The 20406-nt window shown below is 42.0% G+C and overlaps 1 protein-coding gene across 1 annotated transcript; it reads left to right on the top strand.

Moving 5' to 3' along the window:
* The first annotated feature begins 3379 nt into the window (after nt 1-3379).
* LOC145824129 (uncharacterized) lies at nt 3380-5458 on the top strand. Its single transcript, XM_082923722.1, has 3 exons — nt 3380-3818; nt 4215-4375; nt 4844-5458. Exons 1-3 carry the CDS (start codon nt 3380-3382, stop codon nt 5456-5458), a joined length of 1215 nt encoding a protein of 404 aa, XP_082779848.1.
* Nucleotides 5459-20406: the final 14948 nt, after the last annotated feature.

Below are 20406 nucleotides of genomic sequence, written 5' to 3' on the forward strand. Positions count from 1 at the left end.
TGTTGGGTTGCGTTCCCTATTTAAAGGTTAAAGTCTTGCGCAAGTGGTTTTCAGAACCCTTGAACGGAGCGGTTGTATTCGGACCCTAGGTGGTTTGGTGTAAGGAGGGATTCGGGCAAGGCCCTATTTTACCGTCTCTTTTGAGGCCCTACGGTTGGCGCTACACAGTATATAACCGTTGGTAGGCATCCGAGATTAGATTTGCAACAAAGCAGCAAAAGTGGGGGCATACCGAATAATCCGCGTCTGATTCTTGTGGTTGGGAGGACGAAATCTCTTTAGGGGATTTCCAGTTTATTGACATCTAACTTAACTATTTATTTATTTATTGATTTATTTATTGGAATATCATGCCTTACTACTTGATGTTATATTTTGTGATTGTGTATTGGACTGGGAAAAAGGGGTAGGGTGTGTGTGTGTGTTTACTGGGCATTCAAAGCTCACGGCGTATCATGTCAGGTGACGAAGCGAAACTCATAGCGGAAGACGATGAGTCGGAAACCTTTGAAGACATTTGGCTATCTTAGGAATACTAGAAATTTCCTTTTTGTTATTTTGTAAGACTCATATGAAGTTTAAAACTTTCTTTTTGTGATGTAATGTATTGGAACAATCTTTTGAAGCAAGTATAATTGAGGTTATTATGTATGTATATCCTACGTATGAACCTTATCGTTACTTATGAGACCTTGTGTCAATGCCTTGTAAGATCTGTCAAAAAGGTAGTGCGCTGCCTAAGAAAGCTGGACTTAGAAGGGAGGCTATTTTGACTCCTCCGGCGATCTGGGATCTTACTTGGTTATTGACCATAGGACTCACTAGTGACTCTCCCTTGACTGCAACCTATAGTGTAAAATCGGGGCGTCACAACCTGGTATCAGAGCTAGTTGACCTGTCACTTGAGTGCAGGCATATCACACATGGGAACTCTCGCTTGTGACTATGTCACCGAAGCAAGACTCTCCGCCCATAGGGTGACAGTGTACTGTTCGCGTCGGTGGCCGGCTAGTCTGATAGGTACAGTTGTTGGGTGACATGGTGTACCCATGATCAGCGACAACTTGGTATCAGAGCCTAGGTTCAACCCTTAACCCTCGCAACCCTATACGTGACTCTAGAAGCCCTTACCCCTTATCTTATTTTATTCTATCACACTATTGTAAGAAGATTGACTAATAAAAATCATTTCCACCTTAGGATGTCATCGGGAGGCTACGTCAGTACCGACTCATGGGGTGTTTTTCGTATGCAAGGAAGGAGGGCCATGTCCATCAGCCCCTATTTTAGCCGCCGACGCTGCGAAATCACCACCGAGGAAATGATCAAGACTGAGATACATAAGGTGGAGACAGAATACCCCCGCTATACGAGGGCGCAGAAGAGGTCTTTGGTGCGGCGCCGCCTGCAATTTCTAAGCCGGGCAGCAAAGAAGGCAGTCTGAATGGAACAAGACGAACAGAAGATGGACTCCCTAATACACCGAGCCCTGACCACCATAGCACCGACTCAGGCTGAAAGCCACGAATCTTGTTACCACGGGCCAGGCGACAATCAACCAATGGATATGGAGCAGCCACCAGAGCAGCAAGGAGCGAACCTAGCCCACCCTATAGAGATATCATCTGAACACAATCCCCCCTCACCAATGTACACCCCCCGCTCTCCGGGGCAAGCCTCCGACTCTGCTGATGAAGACCCTGACGAAGACTTTGATTGGTCGGGAAACGAGAACTAATTCGAGGGGTAGTAAAACTAGACTTTTGTAAGATCCACTGATGAGGATCCCTAGAATAAGATAGCTTGAACTTGTGTGCGTAGATGCTCTTGAATGTAACTCCGATATAGGAGGCCTTTTGTAATGATGCCTATTATTATATATATAAATGATGCGTTGATCTATGTTATTGATTGTTACTTGCTTTAGTGCACCCTAAGGAAACTGAACCTTTATTTCAAATCAAAGTAGTAAGATTTTTTAAGACTGGAAACCAACTCACCTGGTGACATGAACAGAATGGTAGACACGCGAGCTAATGGCTATACCGAAACTAGCAACAATGTACGAAACCGTCCCAGGCATCAACATGAACCCATCCCCGTAGGGGCTGACATCCCCAACAACCTAGGCCATCAGATTTTGGAGGAACTAGGGCAAATAAGGAACAATCGGCAAAATGAGAGGACTCGACTCTTTTATGAGTTTCGAAAGCAGAGACCCCCAAAGTTCACAGGCGTACCGGACCCGAAGATAGCTGAGAATTGGCTTCGGCAGATAGAGAAAACGCTAGACACCATGGGCATCACTGAGGCCGCTGATAGAATAGCTTTGGCAGTATTCGAGCTCAATGATGGGGCTGACCATTGGTGGGAGTTGATGAAGAACACTCGTGACATAGCAAGCCTATCATGGAACCAGTTCAGGAAACTGTTCTTAAATAAATATTTCCCAAGTACTATCCGCCGAGAACGAGTCAAGGAATTCCAGAACCTGGAACAAGGAAATATGGCCGTGACCTAGTATGCTGCAAAATTCGAAGAGCTAGCCCGATATGAAACTAGACTCGTGGCGAATGCTGAAGAAAAAGCGAGGATGTTCGAGTGGGGACTGGACCTTACAATCAGGGGAAGAGTTCTCCCGCAACGACTCCCCTCATATGCCGAGGTGTTGGAAACGGCGTTAGAATCTGAGAGGGAAGTAAACGACGCCAGGAAAGCTTGGAATAAGAGAAAAGGGAGTTAGGTGTCTATTAGACCTCAGAGGAACCAGAAGGGAAGCATGCCCTCAAAGCCCTACTCCAGACCACAACCACAACAGCAGCGACCGCAACTGTAGCAACAGATCCAGAGAGGAGGCTATCAACAAAGGCCGATGGGACAAATCCAGTGCTTTCATTGCCAACAATTAGGGCACAAGAAGAGCAAATGCCCCCAACTCCCCCCATCTGGATACCAAGGAGGAGGCTCCGGAGCAAATGCCCAGGCATTAGGTGGGCAGAAGTCTTGGACAAACAAGACCGGATCTACCGAGCAGCAGCACCAAAAGAGTGGAGGAACTCAGAACACCAAGGCCAGTGGTAACCAGAAGGCAACCGGCAGAATCTTTGCCCTACAAGAAGAAGAGGCGGACCCGTCCGTAATTGAGGGTAATTTAGTATTATACAATTCTTGGGTGCATGTTTTATTTGATACCGGTGCATCACATTCTTTCATATCCTCTGCTTGTGCTAAGTCATTAGAACTTGTATGTGAACCCTTAGCAACTACCTTAAGTGTAATGTCACCTATGGGAGGATGCGCTCGGGAAAGATCGATCTGTAAGGACTGTAAGATAGGGATGTCGAACCTACGCTTAAATTGCGACCTTCGTGTTATGGAAATGTCGGACTTCGATATCATCTTAGGCATGGATTGGTTGTCCGCTCACCGAGTAGCGATCGACTGTCGTCAGAAGAAAGTGGTAGCTCATACACAAGATGGAACACGTTTCCAGTTTAAGGGGGATAGACAAGACCCCATGGTTTCAACAAAGCATCGGACGCAGTGGCACAACCAACTTGCGGGTAGAATAGCAAGCCTAATTCTAAATGACGAAGGCCAAGAAGAAATAGAACTTCCGCGCATAGTATGTGATTATGCAGATGTATTTCTTACGGAATTACCAGGATTGCCACCAACCCGAGAAGTAGACTTTAGCATCGAGTTACAACCTGGAACTACCCCAATATCCATGGCTCCGTATCGAATGGCACCAGCAGAACTACGAGAATTGAAGACACAGCTACAGGAATTGCTCGAGAGCGGATTCATTAGGCCAAGTACTTCGCCATGGGGAGCACCCGTGTTGTTTGCTAAAAAGAATGATGGATCGTTGAGGCTATGCATCGATTATCATCAACTCAATCGAGTCACGATTCAAAATCGATACCCACTCCCGAGGATTGATGACCTTTTTGACCAACTTAGAGGCTCAAGGTGCTATTCAAAGATCGATCTCAGGTCGGGTTACCATCCACTACGAGTCAAGGAGGAGGATATACCAAAGACTGCCTTTCGTACTAGATATGGCCACTATGAATTTGCAGTAATGCCCTTCGGACTAACCAATGCACTAGCAGTATTCATGAGCCTAATGAATAAGATATTTAGACCATACCTTGACCAGTTTGTAGTAGTATTCATTGATGACATCTTGGTATATTCAAGGTCTGAAGAAGAGCATGAGCAACATTTAAGGATTGTCCTCCAAATTCTTAAGGAAAATCAGTTATACGCCAAGGCAAGTAAATATGAGTTCTGGTTGAATGAAGTAAAATTCTTAGGGCATGTGGTATCAGAAAATGGGATTGTGGTGGATCCAACCAAAGTGGAGGCAGTATTAGATTGGAGACAACCAAAAACTGTGTCGGAGATCCGCAGCTTTTTAGGATTGGCCGGTTATTACCGAGGATTCATCCAAGATTTCTCCAAACTAGCTAAACCAATGACTCGTCTGACGCAGAAGGGAGTAAAGTATGAGTGGGACGGAGCTTGCGAAAAATCCTTCCAGGAGTTGAAGAAGAGGTTAACTAGTGCGCCAATTTTGACTATCCCAGAACGAGAAGAGGGGTACACTGTGTATTGTGATGCATCTAAAGAAGGGTTAGGTTGCGTGCTCATGCAAAATGGAAAGGTGGTCGCATATGGATCCAGACAGTTGAAACCTCATGAGCGCAACTACCCCACACATGACTTGGAGTTAGCAGCCGTAGTTTTTTCCCTAAAGCAATGGCGACATTACCTGTACGAGGAACAATTCGAGATTTTCACAGATCACAAGAGTCTGAAGTATCTATTCACACAGAAGGACCTTAACTTAAGACAAAGACGATGCATGGAGTATCTTGAGGATTTCCAATTCACTCTCTCATACCACCCCGGCAAAGCCAATGTAGTAGCAGATGCTCTAAGTCGTATGAGCAGAGGGATGATGGCTAAGATCTCCGTCAAGGAATGGGATATGGTTAAGACACTCAATGAGTTCAGGATCCAAGTAGAATCTCAAGATACAAGAGCATATCTTAGCGCGCAGAAGGTGATGCCTAAGTTAATGAATGAGGTCATGGTGGCCCAGAAGCACGATCAAGAGGTAGCCTACATCAAGGGACGTCTGGAATCAGGAGAGCCCATGCCCGATTGGATAATTCACCCCAATGGGAGTTTAACGTGCCAAGGTAGATTGTTTGTACCTAGTGACGAGTTACTTAGAGAAAAGGTACTGAAGGAATGTCATCATTCTGCATTTGCGGTACATCTAGGAGGAACAAAAATGTACCAAGATTTGAAGAGGCAATATTGGTGGAATGGGATGAAGAAGGAAGTGGCCAAATTTGTAGCAAGATGTCTGACGTGCCAACAAGTGAAGGCGAAACATCAGAAACCGGGAGGAATGTTGCAACCTCTACCAATAGCTGAATAGAAGTGGGAGTATGTGACGATGGATTTTGTGACAGGGTTGCCTAAGTCACCTAGAGGGCGTGACGCTATATGGGTAATAGTGGACCGTCTTACCAAGTCAGCACATTTCTTACCCTATAAGATGACTGACACCTTAGAGTCTATGTGCAGACTCTACATTGGGGAAATCATTAGACTACATGGAATTCCGGTATCTATTGTGTCAGATCGTGATCCATGATTCACCTCTCGATTTTGGGGAAGCCTGTAGGAAGCTCTTGGTATGGAGTTATGTTTTAGCACCGCCTTTCACCCGCAGACCGACGGACAATCTGAACGCACTATCCAGACGCTCGAGGATATGCTGAGAGCTTGCGTAATGGATTTTCAAGGAAGTTGGGAACGACACCTACCCCTAATTGAATTCGCCTACAACAACAGCTTCCAAACTAGCATCGGTATGGCACCCTTTGAAGCATTATACGGACGACCTTGTAGATCGCCGATTTGTTGGACGGAAGTGGGTGACGCAAATCTGGTAGGACCCGAACTTGTCCTAGAAACTACTGAGAAGGTCAAATTGATCCGACAGCGGTTGAAGACTGCTCAAGACCGTCAGAAGAAATATGCAGACAGGAGGAGGAGACCGTTGATGTTTGAAGTAGGCAGCCACGTGTTCCTAAAGGTGCAACCCAAGCGTGGAGTCGTACGTTTTGGGAGAAAGGGGAAGCTGTCACCACGATATATTGGACCTTTTGAGGTATTGAAGAGAGTGGGCGAAGTAGCATATAGACTAGCTCTACCCCCGTAGTTAGCAGGGATACACAGCGTCTTCCACGTATCTATGTTGAGAAAATACATCGCTAACCCATCACACGTCCTCAAATGGGAAGATATCAGCCTTGACAAGGATGTTACATTTAAAGAAGTACCAGTAGCAATGCAGGACAGTCGAGAGAAGAACCTCAGAGGCAAGACGGTTCACTTGGTGAAAGTGCTATGGCGTCACCGGGGAATTGAAGAATCTACTTGGGAGCGCCAGGATTGGGTAAAGGCAAATTACCCCGAGCTTTTCGAAGGCAGTATGTAGCTGAATTTCGGGGACGAAATTGTTTTGAGGGGGATAGGTTGTATGGCCCCTAAAATATGTATTTACTTTTAAGACTCTAATGATGAATTATTTTCTTAACGCCCTCGTTACTTGAATTAATTCGAATCTTGTCGATTAGCAAATTTATATTTCTTTTATTTTTATTTTATCAAAACAGAAATTCCCTAACCTAATTTAATTCTAGCTAGGTTACATGTAGTTAACTTCAAGCCCTTATATATATATTTTATTATTTCTAAACTTGCCCAAAATAGTACTTATATTTTGTACCTTGGTATGCCATCAATCTTGCAATATATATATATATATATATATGTGTGTGTGTGTGTATATACACCTTGAGGGATGTGACTAGGACCAAAATTAATAAAAAAAATTTGCCCCATCACACTTCCCCAGGGCTAGCCCTCCTAGGGAAGGAAGAGAGAAGCCAATTTTCTAAGACCATGATTATAGAGAAGCACAACCTAGTGACCTACCTAGGATACAAAATCCAAGAAATAGTTTTATTACAACTAGAGGTGGCCTAAACCAATGGAACACACCTCCTAAGTCCCTTCCATTCCTTTAGAATTCAAGCAAAATCCTAACTTTCCATCCAATTCCAACTAAAGGGCTTTTATGTCCTTTTACCCCAAATTTGCCTACATATACCACACCCTCCCTAGCTTGCAAACATACACACAACACACTCACTCACACACACATTTTGGTTAGAGAGAGGGAGGAGAGCAAGGAAGAGGAGTCTAGAGGAGGAGAGGGAAGAAGAAGAGAGTTTCTTGTGCAAAGCTAGAAGGTAAGCCACCAATACAACCTTCTCTTCATTTTCTTTTCTAATGCATGTTCTTTTTAAAGATTTTAAGTGATGTTTCAGATCTATTATTATCATGTTCTCATGTTAAAAATACCAAGATTTGAGTATTGTTTCCATCTCTCTTGTTTTTTCCTCATTTTGGTACAGACCATCTTCTTTTTGTACAAATCTCTCAACTTTTCAAGGGTACTCTTTCAAACAAATTTACTGCGCTAAACATGGGATAGTTAGCATGTTTTCCTCACAAAAGAAATGAAACTTATCCATGGTGGAACCCCCTTTTTATAAATTTTCTTGTTTTGGGCATTCCACCTTAAAACCTGTTTTTTTCAGTCAACTTTCAAAACTTCCAGAAAAATGTACAAAAATATTCTAAACCTATATTTTATGTCAAAACCTTCCTTAAGGAGTTAGCTTTCAACTAAAATTGGTTTCATCGAAAAACATTGAGTGGTTTGCAAGAAAATCAAGTTTTCGTAACAGTCGATCGATCTGGGCAGATTCTGGAATAGTGCCGGACTATTTTGTAAATAACTTAAAATCGGGCAAAGCAATCCCATTTCCTAAAAATGTTCTAGGAACTAGATCAAATTCTCTACGAACCATAGGAAAACCGAGTCCGGTGGATGAACCTAAGTAGTCCTTCCATATTAACCTTCATGTGATGTTAAATCTGGAAATTTGTTATGTTTGGATGTTTTATACCCTTGTATTCATGAAAATGTTTAATGGCCTATTATCATATCTTGGCATAATGTTGTATGGGTATGTTATGTTAATTATCTTCTTATCTTGAGGAGGCATGCTTATGTGAATTTTATTTTATCGTTTAGTTGGACTAACCTTGACTTAAAACACTTAATTCAACGGGAAACCTAATTGGGTGGCTATTGGGTTTTCGAGCATTTGAGTAATGAAAAGATGAGAATATGTGGTATATGGTATGTTGGGATGCGTTCCCTATTTAAAGGTTAAAGTGTTGCGCAAGTGGTTTTCGGAACCCTTGAACGGAGCGGTTGTATTCGGACCCTAGGTGGTTTGGTGTAAGTAGGGATTCGGGCGAGGCCCTATTTTACCGTCTCTTTTGAGGCCCTGCGGTTGGCGCTACACGGTATATAACCGTTGGTAGGCATCCGAGGTTAGGTCTGCAACAAAGTAGCAAAAGAGGGGGTATACCGAATAATCCGCGTCCGATTCTTGTGGTTGGGAGGACGAAATCTCTTTGGGGGATTTCTAGTTTACTGACATCTAACTTAACTATTTATTTATTTATCGATTTATTTACTGGAATATCATGTCTTACTACTTGATGTTATATTTTGTGATTGTGTATTGGACTGGGAAAAAGGGGTAAGGTGCGTGTGGGTGTTTACTGGGCATTCAAAGCTCACGGCGTATCATGCCAGGTGACGAAGCGGAACTCATAGCGGAAGACGACGAGTCGGAAACCTTTGAAGACTTTTGGCTATCTTAGGAATACTAGAAATTTCCTTTTTGTTATTTTGTAAGACTCATATGAAGTTTAAAACTTTCTTTTTGTGATGTAATGTATTGGAACAATCTATTGAAGAAAGTATAATTGAGGTTATTATGTATGTATATCCTACGTATGAACCTTATCGTTGCTTATGAGACCTTGTGTCAATGCCTTGTAAGATCTGTCAAAAAGGTAGTGCACTGCCTAAGAAAGTTGGACTTAGAAGGGTGGCTATTTTGACTCCTCCGGCGATCTGGGATCTTACTTGGTTATTAACCATAGGACTCACTAGTGACTCTCCCTTGACTGCAACCTATAGTGTAGAATCGGGGCGTCACATGATCAATCAGAAGTTGACACCTATCATTTCAGGTCATTAAAGTAGAATCTTAAGGATTTAATTAGAGATCTCCAACATTTTCTTTTTAATTTTTTTAATTATTTTAACAAAGTAATAATAATAATCATAACTTGCTTTCCAAATATGATCGCATAGTGAATGAAAAAGTTATTAATGGACGTAAACGTTATGCGAAATTAATTCGTAAATGTTATGCCAAATCCAAGTCTATGCCCCGTGCCTTTCATTCCCAACCCCTCCCTCTCTCTCTCTCTCTCTAGAATAGTATATATGTACACACACTCACATACATACTGTGTACCTAGACTAGTTGTGATTTGCTAAATTGTTGTTTGGAGAGTGAAAATCGATATGGCAAGCGCTTAGTGCTGTGAGAATGCTCTGTATCTCAACTGAACTCGGCAACTCCAAATCATGAGTGGCTGGATACTTGAATCCAAGAAAAACAAAGACCTAGATTGGTAAAGATTAAGGGAAATCAAAAAATCTCAAAGGAAAATATCAAATCCTAAGACCTAGTGCACAAATGGAAATCGAGATCCAAATTGAACAAGAAACCATTGAGATTAGAGGCATCAATATCTCTGTAGATCTATAAACTCCAAGAAGTCTTCATTGCTAGTTGCATCCACAACTCCTTAATTAGGGCTAGTGAGAGAGAACCATTTTAGAGAGATAGAGAGATAGAGCCATTTGGAAATGTTTGAATTAGGGGTGTAACTCGGGTGGGTTTGGTCGGGTTGGAAGGTTGTCTATCACGACCCAAACCCGCCACTAAAAGTTTGGGCATAATCACTTAAAAAACGGACAGTTGATTCGTTACATCCAATATATGGGCCTAAACGGAAACATTTAATAACATAAAATAATATAAATTAACATCCATCGAGCTCATACCTATATGCCAGGATCTCAATGTGCCATTAAACAGTTCCAAATATGATAGACAGACATACGAGAAACAGATATTTGCAGTCACTCAATAACATATATGGACATATGTACAGAACCAGCCTCGCATGTGGGCATACAACAAATATGTTGGTTAGGAAAGGTATATACAACTAAGTAAAAGATTAAAGACCAAACTAGGGGTCACTAAGTAAACGCCAGGGAACACTTAAGCTTCTTCACACTGCTTGACCAAAAAGGAGTGACCAAAGCTGGACTATGACCGACCTCCAGGTTGATTGCCTACAGAGACAGACATAACACAAAGTGAGTGAGGCTTAGTGAATAATAGTACTTAAACAATTTAATGAATAAACTTGAATTATAATGTATATAAGGACAAAGGTCACATGGTTAATCTTTTCCTGTAAATATTTCCAGAACGGCCCTGGGGCCCAAACTTTATACAGAGCGGCTTCACACCCAGTATCACACAGAACGGCCTTAGGCCCAACCGATTTAGCAGAGCGGCCTCAGGCCCAACAGATTTATACAGAGCGTCCTCTGGCCTAACAGATTATACAGAATGGCCTCTGGCCTAATAGATTTATACAGAGCGGCCTCTGGCCTAACAGATTATACAGAATGGCCATGGGCCCAGATATCATCAGAACAGACTAGTATCAGAGTTATACAGAGGCACACAGATTCTTTCAATCATTCACATGAGTTAACATAGTTAATTTACGTTTAACAGAGTGCCAATGATAATTATTAGCAATAAGTAAAGCGTATTTCACAGATTGGCCTTAGGCCCGGATATTAACAAAGCAGAGTGATTCCAAAGTCGTATCAATGTACGTAGATTTTCCAATCATTTGTAAATATTAACGTAATTAAGTTTTGAAGAACAAAGCGTTAATAATAATAATTATTAACGATAGGTAAAGGTACAATTACAGTACTAGTACACACTGTGCTGTAGCAGAGCGCTTGTTCCTCCCGAGTTGTGACCTACACACATGCACAACTTACAAATTAGTTCATTTTTCCTTGTTAAATCATTTTCTGACTCGCTTCGCTTCGAATGAATTTACAAACATCAAGAGGCATCAAATAATTATTTTAATAATATCAGAGGGTCAAACAGGGAAAACGGAGTAGACAAACTTTTTCAGTATGGGCCGCACGTGCGGCTGTGAGCCCCGCACATGCAGTAGTTGGTCCCACATGTGCAGCAGTGAAGCCGCGCACGAGCCTTTTTTCCAGTAGCTAAAGACCCGAAATTCCCCATTTTTCGCACGTGCGGCCATGACCTCCGCACGTGCGGCAGTGATCCCGCACGTACGGCCATGATCCCCGCACGTGCAGTGATTTACCCTGTTCACAAGCCGAAGCAACCCTGATCTTGGTGAACATATAGTAAGGCTCAGAAATAAGTAAACTCAACACAAGAATATGGCTCAAAATTATCTATGGATTGTTCACAAACTTGTTTAGGTCCTTAATCATTTGAATTCACAATCATAATAAATCACCATCCAATTCTTTCATGTTGGTGGTGACAATTAATACAAGAACAATACATATATCACCATGACAATTCAACTTGGAAAAGCAAAGATTAAAGTATAATTTCTTCCACATAGTTAAATCAACCTTCAAACAAACAATGAGAAGTACAATTTTCCAATTGAGTAAATAACACACACAAGACTTCCACCACAAACCCTAGTTCTCACAATTGGAGGGGAATTCCTCACACAATTCCAAGAGAGAGATCATTTAAGGTTGATCAACATACCTTGAGTTTTAATCTCTATAAGCCCTCTCAAATTCCTCAATCTTCTTCCTTAAAGAACCTCCCATTTTCCTCTCTAACTTTCCTCCTCAAATTTTCACTCAGGAGATATTTGAGTTAAAGATTATTTTCCATGTCAAATGATCAAAGAGGCATATATATATATATATATATAATATAAAAAAAAAACTGAATAAGACAAAACTTAATCAATTTAATCATTCCAAATTGAAATTTTACAGAAAATCATATTATGACTTAAAAATCATGCTGATCTCAAATGTAAAATCAATTTTAGATTATTAAGCTTCTAAGGGCTTCAATTTATGTTCTAATCATCTCAATTGTAACAGATTTTTCTCCTATTAGACATATATGAATCTATATTCATAAGATTCACTTAATTAAACTTAATTTCACATAAAATTTCATAGTAAGCTTTCAAATGCACAGAATAAGGGACTGAAAGTATACCAGAAACATATGTGAGGGTCAGGTTATTACATTGTCCAAGCCCAGTCCAAGTTGTGCTGAGACCTGCCCAGACCGGCCTAAGCCCGACCTGAGTTAAACTCGAATTGCCCGAATTGTAAATGAATTTCAGGTTGGCTTTTTTTTTTTCTTTTTTTTTTTGTAGCTACATTACATTATTAAATTAATAAAATTTAACTCTATTTATATTTTTTTATTATAGAAAATCATTAATACCATCAAAATAAATAATTTATATAATGTAAGAGAGATACCATTATAGTAGTCCGTACAATTTATAAGCGAAAATCAAAAAAAGTAAAGTTTTATGTTATTTGTATATATAGCGATCTCGGTTTTGCCTTGACCTTTATTGTGTTCCGGACTTGGGTTCCGTGATTGTATGTTGTTGTATATGTCTTGTTTCCTTCCTTTAATTCTTTGAATTTGAGTTTTAGGACTTGTTGGGCGAGTTTGGAGCAGGTTGGTTATGAGTTGGTTCAAATGGTTGTTGCCCAGATTTTGGCATCTTCGCTTGAGCTAAGCTTTTTGCACTCAAGCAAAGCTTTTTGCGCTCGAGCGAGCCTTTTGTAACTTGCCACTTTGCTCGAGCGAGGATTCTTGCGCTTGCTCGAGCGAGGACTGAGGGTCTTCAGGTTTCTTTCTCAGACGCAGCTTTTATGGGAAGATGTGAGTTCTTCACTCGAGCGAGGCTTCTTGCGCTCGAGAGAGACTTGTGGAATTGTTTCTTCGATCGAGCGAGACTTTTGCATCTATGGCAGACTTGAAGCTTTGCATTATGCACTCGAGTGACACTTTTTGCGCTCGAGTGAGGTTACATGTTGTGTCTGGTCACTCGAGCGACAACTCCTTCGCTTGAGCGAAGGTCGCGTATATCAACTCGCAGCTGAGTGATTTTACTTCACTTTTTTGATTTATTTTCTCCTAAAACCCTAGATCTGCTCCCTCTCTCTCTCTCTAAAACACCCTCTCTCTCTACAAGTAACCTTAGATCTAGGTATCTCTCAATCCTAGTCCCTTTGTTAAAGTGCTGGACCATCTCAAGGGCTTTCCTTTGATCCGAGCAAAACTGAATTTGGGGCATTCTTGAAGCTCTTCACCATCTCCTTTGGTCTCCTAACTTTGAGGTAGGGATGTTCCACACATTAATATGGTTTTTAACCTAGGCATTTGTTGTTAAGAATAAATAGTGGGAATTTGGGAGGTTTTGGTGAAGTTGGGGTTTGATTTCTATATATATAAGAGGGGTTTTTAAGTGGATTTAAAAAATAATTATGAAGCTTTGTGCATAAGGTTCTCTAGTGTTGAAATGGTGAAATTTTAGTCATATAGGTTGATATTTTGGGATTTGGGAAAATTAGCCCTAGGTTGGGTTGAATAAATTATTTTGTGTAAGTAATGAAATTAATGTGGGAAATATGCAATTGGGAGGTTATATATATGGATGGTGTAGTTGAATTTGTTAAATCACTCACTCATGGAAATTTGATAAATTATCTGTTTCATAGATTTATTTATCTGTTTAGAAATATTTGTTTAGGGCTATCGATGGAGGATAGCCATGATTGTTGTAAAAACTTCTTGAGGATTAGGCGAATTGAAACTAATGATAGGAACTGTGTCATTGAATATGATGGCTTTGCTAAATTGTTGAATATGTGGTTTGGTTAGTCATTGCATATGACATCGCATTTAAATACATTGTATATGTATTATTGTTTGGGAGGAGATAGGGGATGTACTCAATTGTGTGGGAGGAGATAAGGGATCGACTCCACTGTAAATTAAGTTGGCCGAAGTGTCTAGGGTAGAAGTCCCGAAATCTTATGTATTGATGGGTGCCGGTTCCCTTGGATGTGAATTCCGTAAAATGGCAAGAAAATAGAAGTGTTGGATTGAAAAATGCATTAAATTGCGAACCTTTGAGTTGTAATCTCATTTTGGTTCATTAGATGACAATGAACTTGGTAAATAGACTTACCCGAGATAGATGAGTAGCAATGAATCGAGATATGGTTATATATTTGTATATTGAATGGTCTCGGAAAAAATATAGGTTGGTCAACAGGCTATGGGCGCCTTAGCTCATGAAATGGCCGGAGCATTGAGGGAGTCTATGGACATTCACAGGGCTGAGAATCAAGTCCAGGCCCATGTAGTTGAAGTAGGGCCTTCTTTTCTGAAGAAGGAGTTCTTCCAATCGAATCCAGACGAGTTTTTAGGAGATCCTAAGAAGCCACTGAAGGCTGACGAGTGGTTGTAGCAGATGACGAAGACGTTTGAGATGCTTGTCATCGAAGACGGAGGTTTGAGAGTGACCTTGGTGTCCTTCCAACTGAAGGGAGACGCGGGTCAATGGTGGAAGTATGCACGAGGGCGCATTGGAGGGACTCGGGAGGCCTTTGTTGAAGCTTTCCAAGACAAGTACTTACTTGCTACGGTGAGGGAGAAGTTGAGGGATCAGTTCTCCAAGTTGGTGCAAATGAATACAGTAGTGGCTGAGTTTGAGGCCACCTTTACTAGCTTGTCTAGGTTTGCACCAAAGTTAGTGGCGACTGAAGAGCGTCGTTGTCTAGAATTTGAGAAGGGATTGAGGATCGGACTCATGTTTAGAGTTGTCAGATCCATGATTAGATACTACGGGCGCCTTGTGGAGGCTGTAGCCCATCTTGAGAGTATCATGCACACAAAGGAAGAGAGGATAAGGGTCTCCAGGAGGAATCAGGATAGTCAGGGGGACAGTAAGAGGCAGAGGGGTTCTAACCCCCATCAGTCCCAAGGGGCACACTCAAGGTCTACCTTCGGTACTAAGTTCGGGTTCTGGGAGAGGCGACGAAGGAGACATTACCGGTTACAAATGTGGTCAGTTGGGCCACAAGTCTCCAGCTTGCCCACAGAGAGGAGAAGGGCAGCGAGCAAGATCATTTTTGGACCGTTCTCAGGTCCAGAGTCAGGGTAAAGGCCAGTCGCTCACTTGTTATCAGTGTGGGCAGGCAGGGCACCTGAAGAGGTTTTGCCCACAATTGGGTGGTGCACCTGGTGCGTCTGGTTCAAGGCAAACACAGAGTCACCAGCCAGCGTAGTCAGCACAGGCCTCGAGGGCCAATCAGGGAGCGTCTTTGGCTCTGTCAGTGTAGCAGTCTTATGCTCCAAGAGGTGAGCAGGTTGATCAGACGCCAACAAGGTGCGTGTACGCTATTACAACTCCAGACCTTGTACCTGCTCCATCAGTAGTGAGAGGTACCTTTCTGTTTTGCAATTCAGTTCCTAGTGTGTTAATTGATACGGGTGCATCCCACTCTTTTATATCTTCTGCATTTGCATCAGGTTTGGGGTTAGAGTCGGCATAATTAGCATCTCCTATTTGTGTTGTATCACCTATTGGGGGTGAGATGGTTTTGAAACAGGGGTGTCGGGGCTGTGATATAGAGGTCGCCGATCGTCGACTTCCTTTTTCTTTTGTATTGATGGATATGTCTGGTTTTGATGTCATCTTGGGTATGGACTGGTTATCATCATGCCGGGCTGTTATATATTGCTACCGTCAGAGGGTTACTATATGTACCTTGAACGGGGATTGTTTTCATTTCTTGGGGGATCGGGTTAGCAGAGTCTTACCACCAGTGTATGATCCGCATGGGCGGAGTGAACTTAGTTGTCTTCTTGCTATCTTTATAAGTAGTAAGTGTTATGAGGCCCGAGTTGAGTTGCCAAGAGTGGTTTGTGAGTACTCGGATGTCTTTCCCGAGGATCTTATTAGTTTACCACCTCACCGAGAGATCGAGTTCTCAATTGATTTAGTGCCTGGCACGACATTGATTTCCATGGCACCGTATCGTTTTGTACCAGCTGAGTTGAGCAAGTTGAAGATTCAACTCCAGGAATTACTAGATGAGGGTTTTATTTACCCTAGTACTTCGCCTTAGGGAGCATCGACCCTCTTTGCTAAGAAGAAAGATGGGGCCTTGTGACTTTATATTGATTACCGAAAATTGAACCGGGTGACGGTTAAGAACAAATACCATATACCTCGTATACATGATCTATTTGATCAATTGAAAGGGTCTTGTTGTTTCCCCAAGATAGACTTGAGATCGGGTTATCATCAGATGAGGGTATGGGAGGAGGATATCCTGAAGACGGCATTGCGTACGCGGTATGGCCATTATGAGTTTTTGGTGATGCCTTTTGGGCTAACCAATGCACCGGCAGTGTTTATGGACTTGATGAATCGGATCTTCTGGGAATTCTTAGATCGTTTTGTGTTCATCTTTGTGGATGACATTCTGATTTACTCACCCTCTGAGGAGGAGCACAAGGAACACTTACGAGTGGTGCTTGAGTTGCTTTGAGTCCATAAGCTGCATGCTAAGTTCGGGAAGTGTGATTTCTGGCTAAGAGAGGTTAAGTTCTTAGGCCACGTGGCATTCGGGGAAGGGGTGACTATAGATTCGTCCAAAATTAAAGCAGTGCAAGATTGGGCACAACCTAAGAATGCCTTTGAGATTCGTAGTTTCTTGGGGTTGGACGGGTATTATAGTCAGTTTGTAAAAGATTTCTCCAGACTAGCTTCGCCTTTGACTAGATTGACGCGGAAAGAGGTCAAATTTGTGTGGAGTAAGACTTGTGAAAAGTCATTCCAATAGCTTAAGATTAGGCTTACCACCACTCCAGTCTTGATTATTCCGGAAAGGGGTTTGGGTTATTCAATGTATTGTGATGCCTCATGAGAGGGTTTGGGTTGTGTATTGATGCAAGGAGGGAAAGTAGTAGCTTATGGCTCGCGAAAGTTGAAAATACACGAGAGGAACTACCCTACTCACGATTTAGAGTTAGCAGTTGTGATTTTTGCATTGAAGATTTGGAGGCACTATCTATATGGCGAGAGATTTGAGGTGTTTTTTGATCATAAGAGTCTGAAGTTTTTGTTTACACAGAAGGACTTAAATTTGAGGCAGAGAAGGTGGATGGAGTTCATAGAAGATTATGACTTCGAGTTACATTATCATTCGAGAAAGGCCAATGTTGTGGTCGATGCCCTAAGTAAGAAATCCATCAGTAGTGTAGCTTGTATTGCTATCCGGGAATAGGAGATGTTGGGTGCCCTTGGTGAATTCGACTTGCATTTGGGAGAGTCTGTAGCCTTGTTTTCTGTAGTTGCACAACCTACACTTGTGAACTGAGTGCTAGAGGCACAGAAGGGTGACTTTGACGTAGAATCCCTCCGGGAGAAGATCTCCACTGGGAAGGTAGAAAAGGGTTTGACTGGGTATCCTGACCTGAGTGTGAGGTGTCACGACCGTTTGTTTGTGCCGGAATCTTGCCAAGAGGAAGTACTCCGAGAGTTCCACCATTTATGCCTTGCAGGTCATCCGGGAGGCACAAAGATGTATAATGATCTGAGTCGCCAGTTTTGGTGGAGGGGTATGAAGAAGGATGTGGTAGTGTTTGTATTGAAGTGCTTTACTTGTCAACAAGTGAAGGTCGAACATCAAAGACCAACGGGTTTGTTGCAACCCTTGCCAATAGCTGAGTGGAAGTGGGAGCATGTCATGATGGATTTTGTTGTGGGCCTTTCGAGGAATGAACGGGGTAGTGATGCCATTTTGGTGGTAGTTGACCGGTTGACCAAATCGGTGCACTTTATTCCTATGTGCGTAACAGATTATGTAGATTACCTTGTTGACTTGTATATTTAGGACATAGTGAGGTTGCACGGGGTTCCTGTGACGATTGTCTTGGATAAAGATCCGCATTTCACTACTCAGTTGTGGCAGAGTTTGCAGAGTGCCTAGGGCACTAGATTGACTTTTAGCACGGCTTACCATCCTCAGACTGACAGGCAGTCCGAGTGTACTATTCAGATCATTGAGGATAAGCTTCGAGGTTGTGTCCTTGACTTTAAGGGGTCGTAGAAGAGACACTTATCCTTAGTGGAGTTTGCCTACAATAACAATTTCCAATCGAGTATTGGCATGGCACCGTTTGGGGCCTTGTATAGCCAACTGTGTAGATCTCCTGTGTGTTGGGCCGAGGTGGGTGATACACCTTTGTTAGGTCCAGAGTTCGTTCAGAAAATGACGGAGAAAGTGGCACCCATCCGTAAGTGGTTGGTTACTGCCCAGAGTCGTTAAAAGAGTTATGCAGACTGTAGGAGGAAACCTTTGTCATTTGAGGTAGGTGATCATGTCCTTTTGAAAATATCACCTAGGCGGAGTTTGATGAGATTCGGAAAGAGTGAGAAGTTATCCCCTCGGTTTGTTAGTCCTTTTGAGAGCCTTGAGCGTATTGGGGAGGTTGCCTATCGTTTGGCGTTGCCGCCGCAACTTTCCAGAGTGCATGACATGTTTCATATTAGCATGCTTCGGAAATATGAGCCGGATCTATCACATGTGTTGGATTGGACCGACTTTGAGGTAGATGAGGATGCCTCGTATGAAGAGAGACTGGTGAGAGTCTTGGATAGATGGGATCAAGTCTTGCGAGGCAAGACAATTCCCTTGGCTAAAGTATTGTGGAAACATCATGGGGTTGAAGAAGCTACTTCAGAGCGTGAATTAGCAGTCCGTGAGAAATATCTGGACTTATTTGTTGATGTTTGAGTGTATGTTGAAATTTTAGTTTTGTTTATGAACCACAAAAACATTGTACATGTTTTGGATTTTGAAGGCATTGTAAATGTTGAATCCGTTTCGGGAAAAGTTTAATATGAGCATTGTATATGTTGTTTGAGTTTTGGAAATGTAAATATATCATAAATATTGAATATGTTTGGGAAAAACTTGAAATTTGCTAAATTTCGGAATATGCATTTTGGTAATATATGTTGAGCTATATTTTGTGAAATTGAACTCTTGAGAAGGGATGGAATGACCGGTGGGTGGGTCATGATAACAGAATTGAATTGTAATCATTTTGCAAATTGGAAAATCATAGTTTTGAAACTTGTACAAAATTTCGGGGACAAAATTCTCTAAAGGGGGAGGTTATAACGATCCCGATTTTACCCCGACCTTTATTGTGTTCCGGACTCGATTTCCATGATTGTATGTTGTTGTTTATGTCTTGTTTCCTTCCTTTAATTCTTTGAATTTGAGTTTTGGGACTTGTTGGGCGAGTTTGGAGCAGGTTGGTTGTCAGTTGGTTCAAATGGTTGTTGCCCAGATTTTGGCCTCATCACTCGAGTGAAGCTTTTTGTGCTCGAGTGAGGCTTATGTAACTTGTCTCTTCGCCCGAGCGAGGTTTCTTGCGCTTGAGCGAGGATTGAGGGTCTTCAGGTTTCTTTCTGAGATGCAGCTTTTCTGGGAAGATGTAAGTTCTTCGCTCAAGCAAGGCTTCTTGCGCTCGAGCGAGCCTTGTGGAATTGTTTCTTCGCTCGAGCGAGACTTCTTGCGCTCAAGCATACCTCTGCGTCTATGGCAAACCCGAAGCTTTGCATTATGTGCTCGAGCAAGGTTACTTGTTGTGTCTGGTCGCTCGAGTGATGACTCCTTCGCTCGAGCGAAGGTCGCCTATATCAATTCATAGCAGAGTGATTTTACTTCACTTTTTGATTTCTTTTCTCCTAAAAACCCTAGATCGGTTGTCTCTCTCTCTAAAACACCCTCTCTCTTTACAAATAGCCCTAAATCTAAGTATCTCTTAATCTTAGTCCCTTTGTTAAAGTGTTGAAGCATCTCAGGGGCTTTCCTTTGATCTGAGCAAAGCCGAATTTGGGGCATTTTTGAAGCTCTTCATCATCTCCTTTGGTGTCCTAGCTTTGAGGTAGGGACGTTCTATACATTAATATGGTTTTTAACCTACGCATTTGTTGTTAAGAATAAATGGTGGGAATTTGGGAGGTTTTGGTGAAGTTGGGGTTTGATTTCTATATATATAAGAGGGGTTTTTAAGTGGGTTTACAAAATAACTATGAAGCTTTGTGCATAAGGTTCTCTAGTGTTGAAATGGTGAAATTTTAGTCATATGGGTTGATATTTTGGGATTTGGAAAAATTTGCCCTAGGTTGGGTTGAATAAATTAT

The sequence above is a fragment of the Camellia sinensis genome, chromosome 4 (assembly GCF_055761805.1).
Source record: "Camellia sinensis isolate YWXY chromosome 4, ASM5576180v1, whole genome shotgun sequence".
NCBI lineage: Eukaryota > Viridiplantae > Streptophyta > Magnoliopsida > Ericales > Theaceae > Camellia > Camellia sinensis.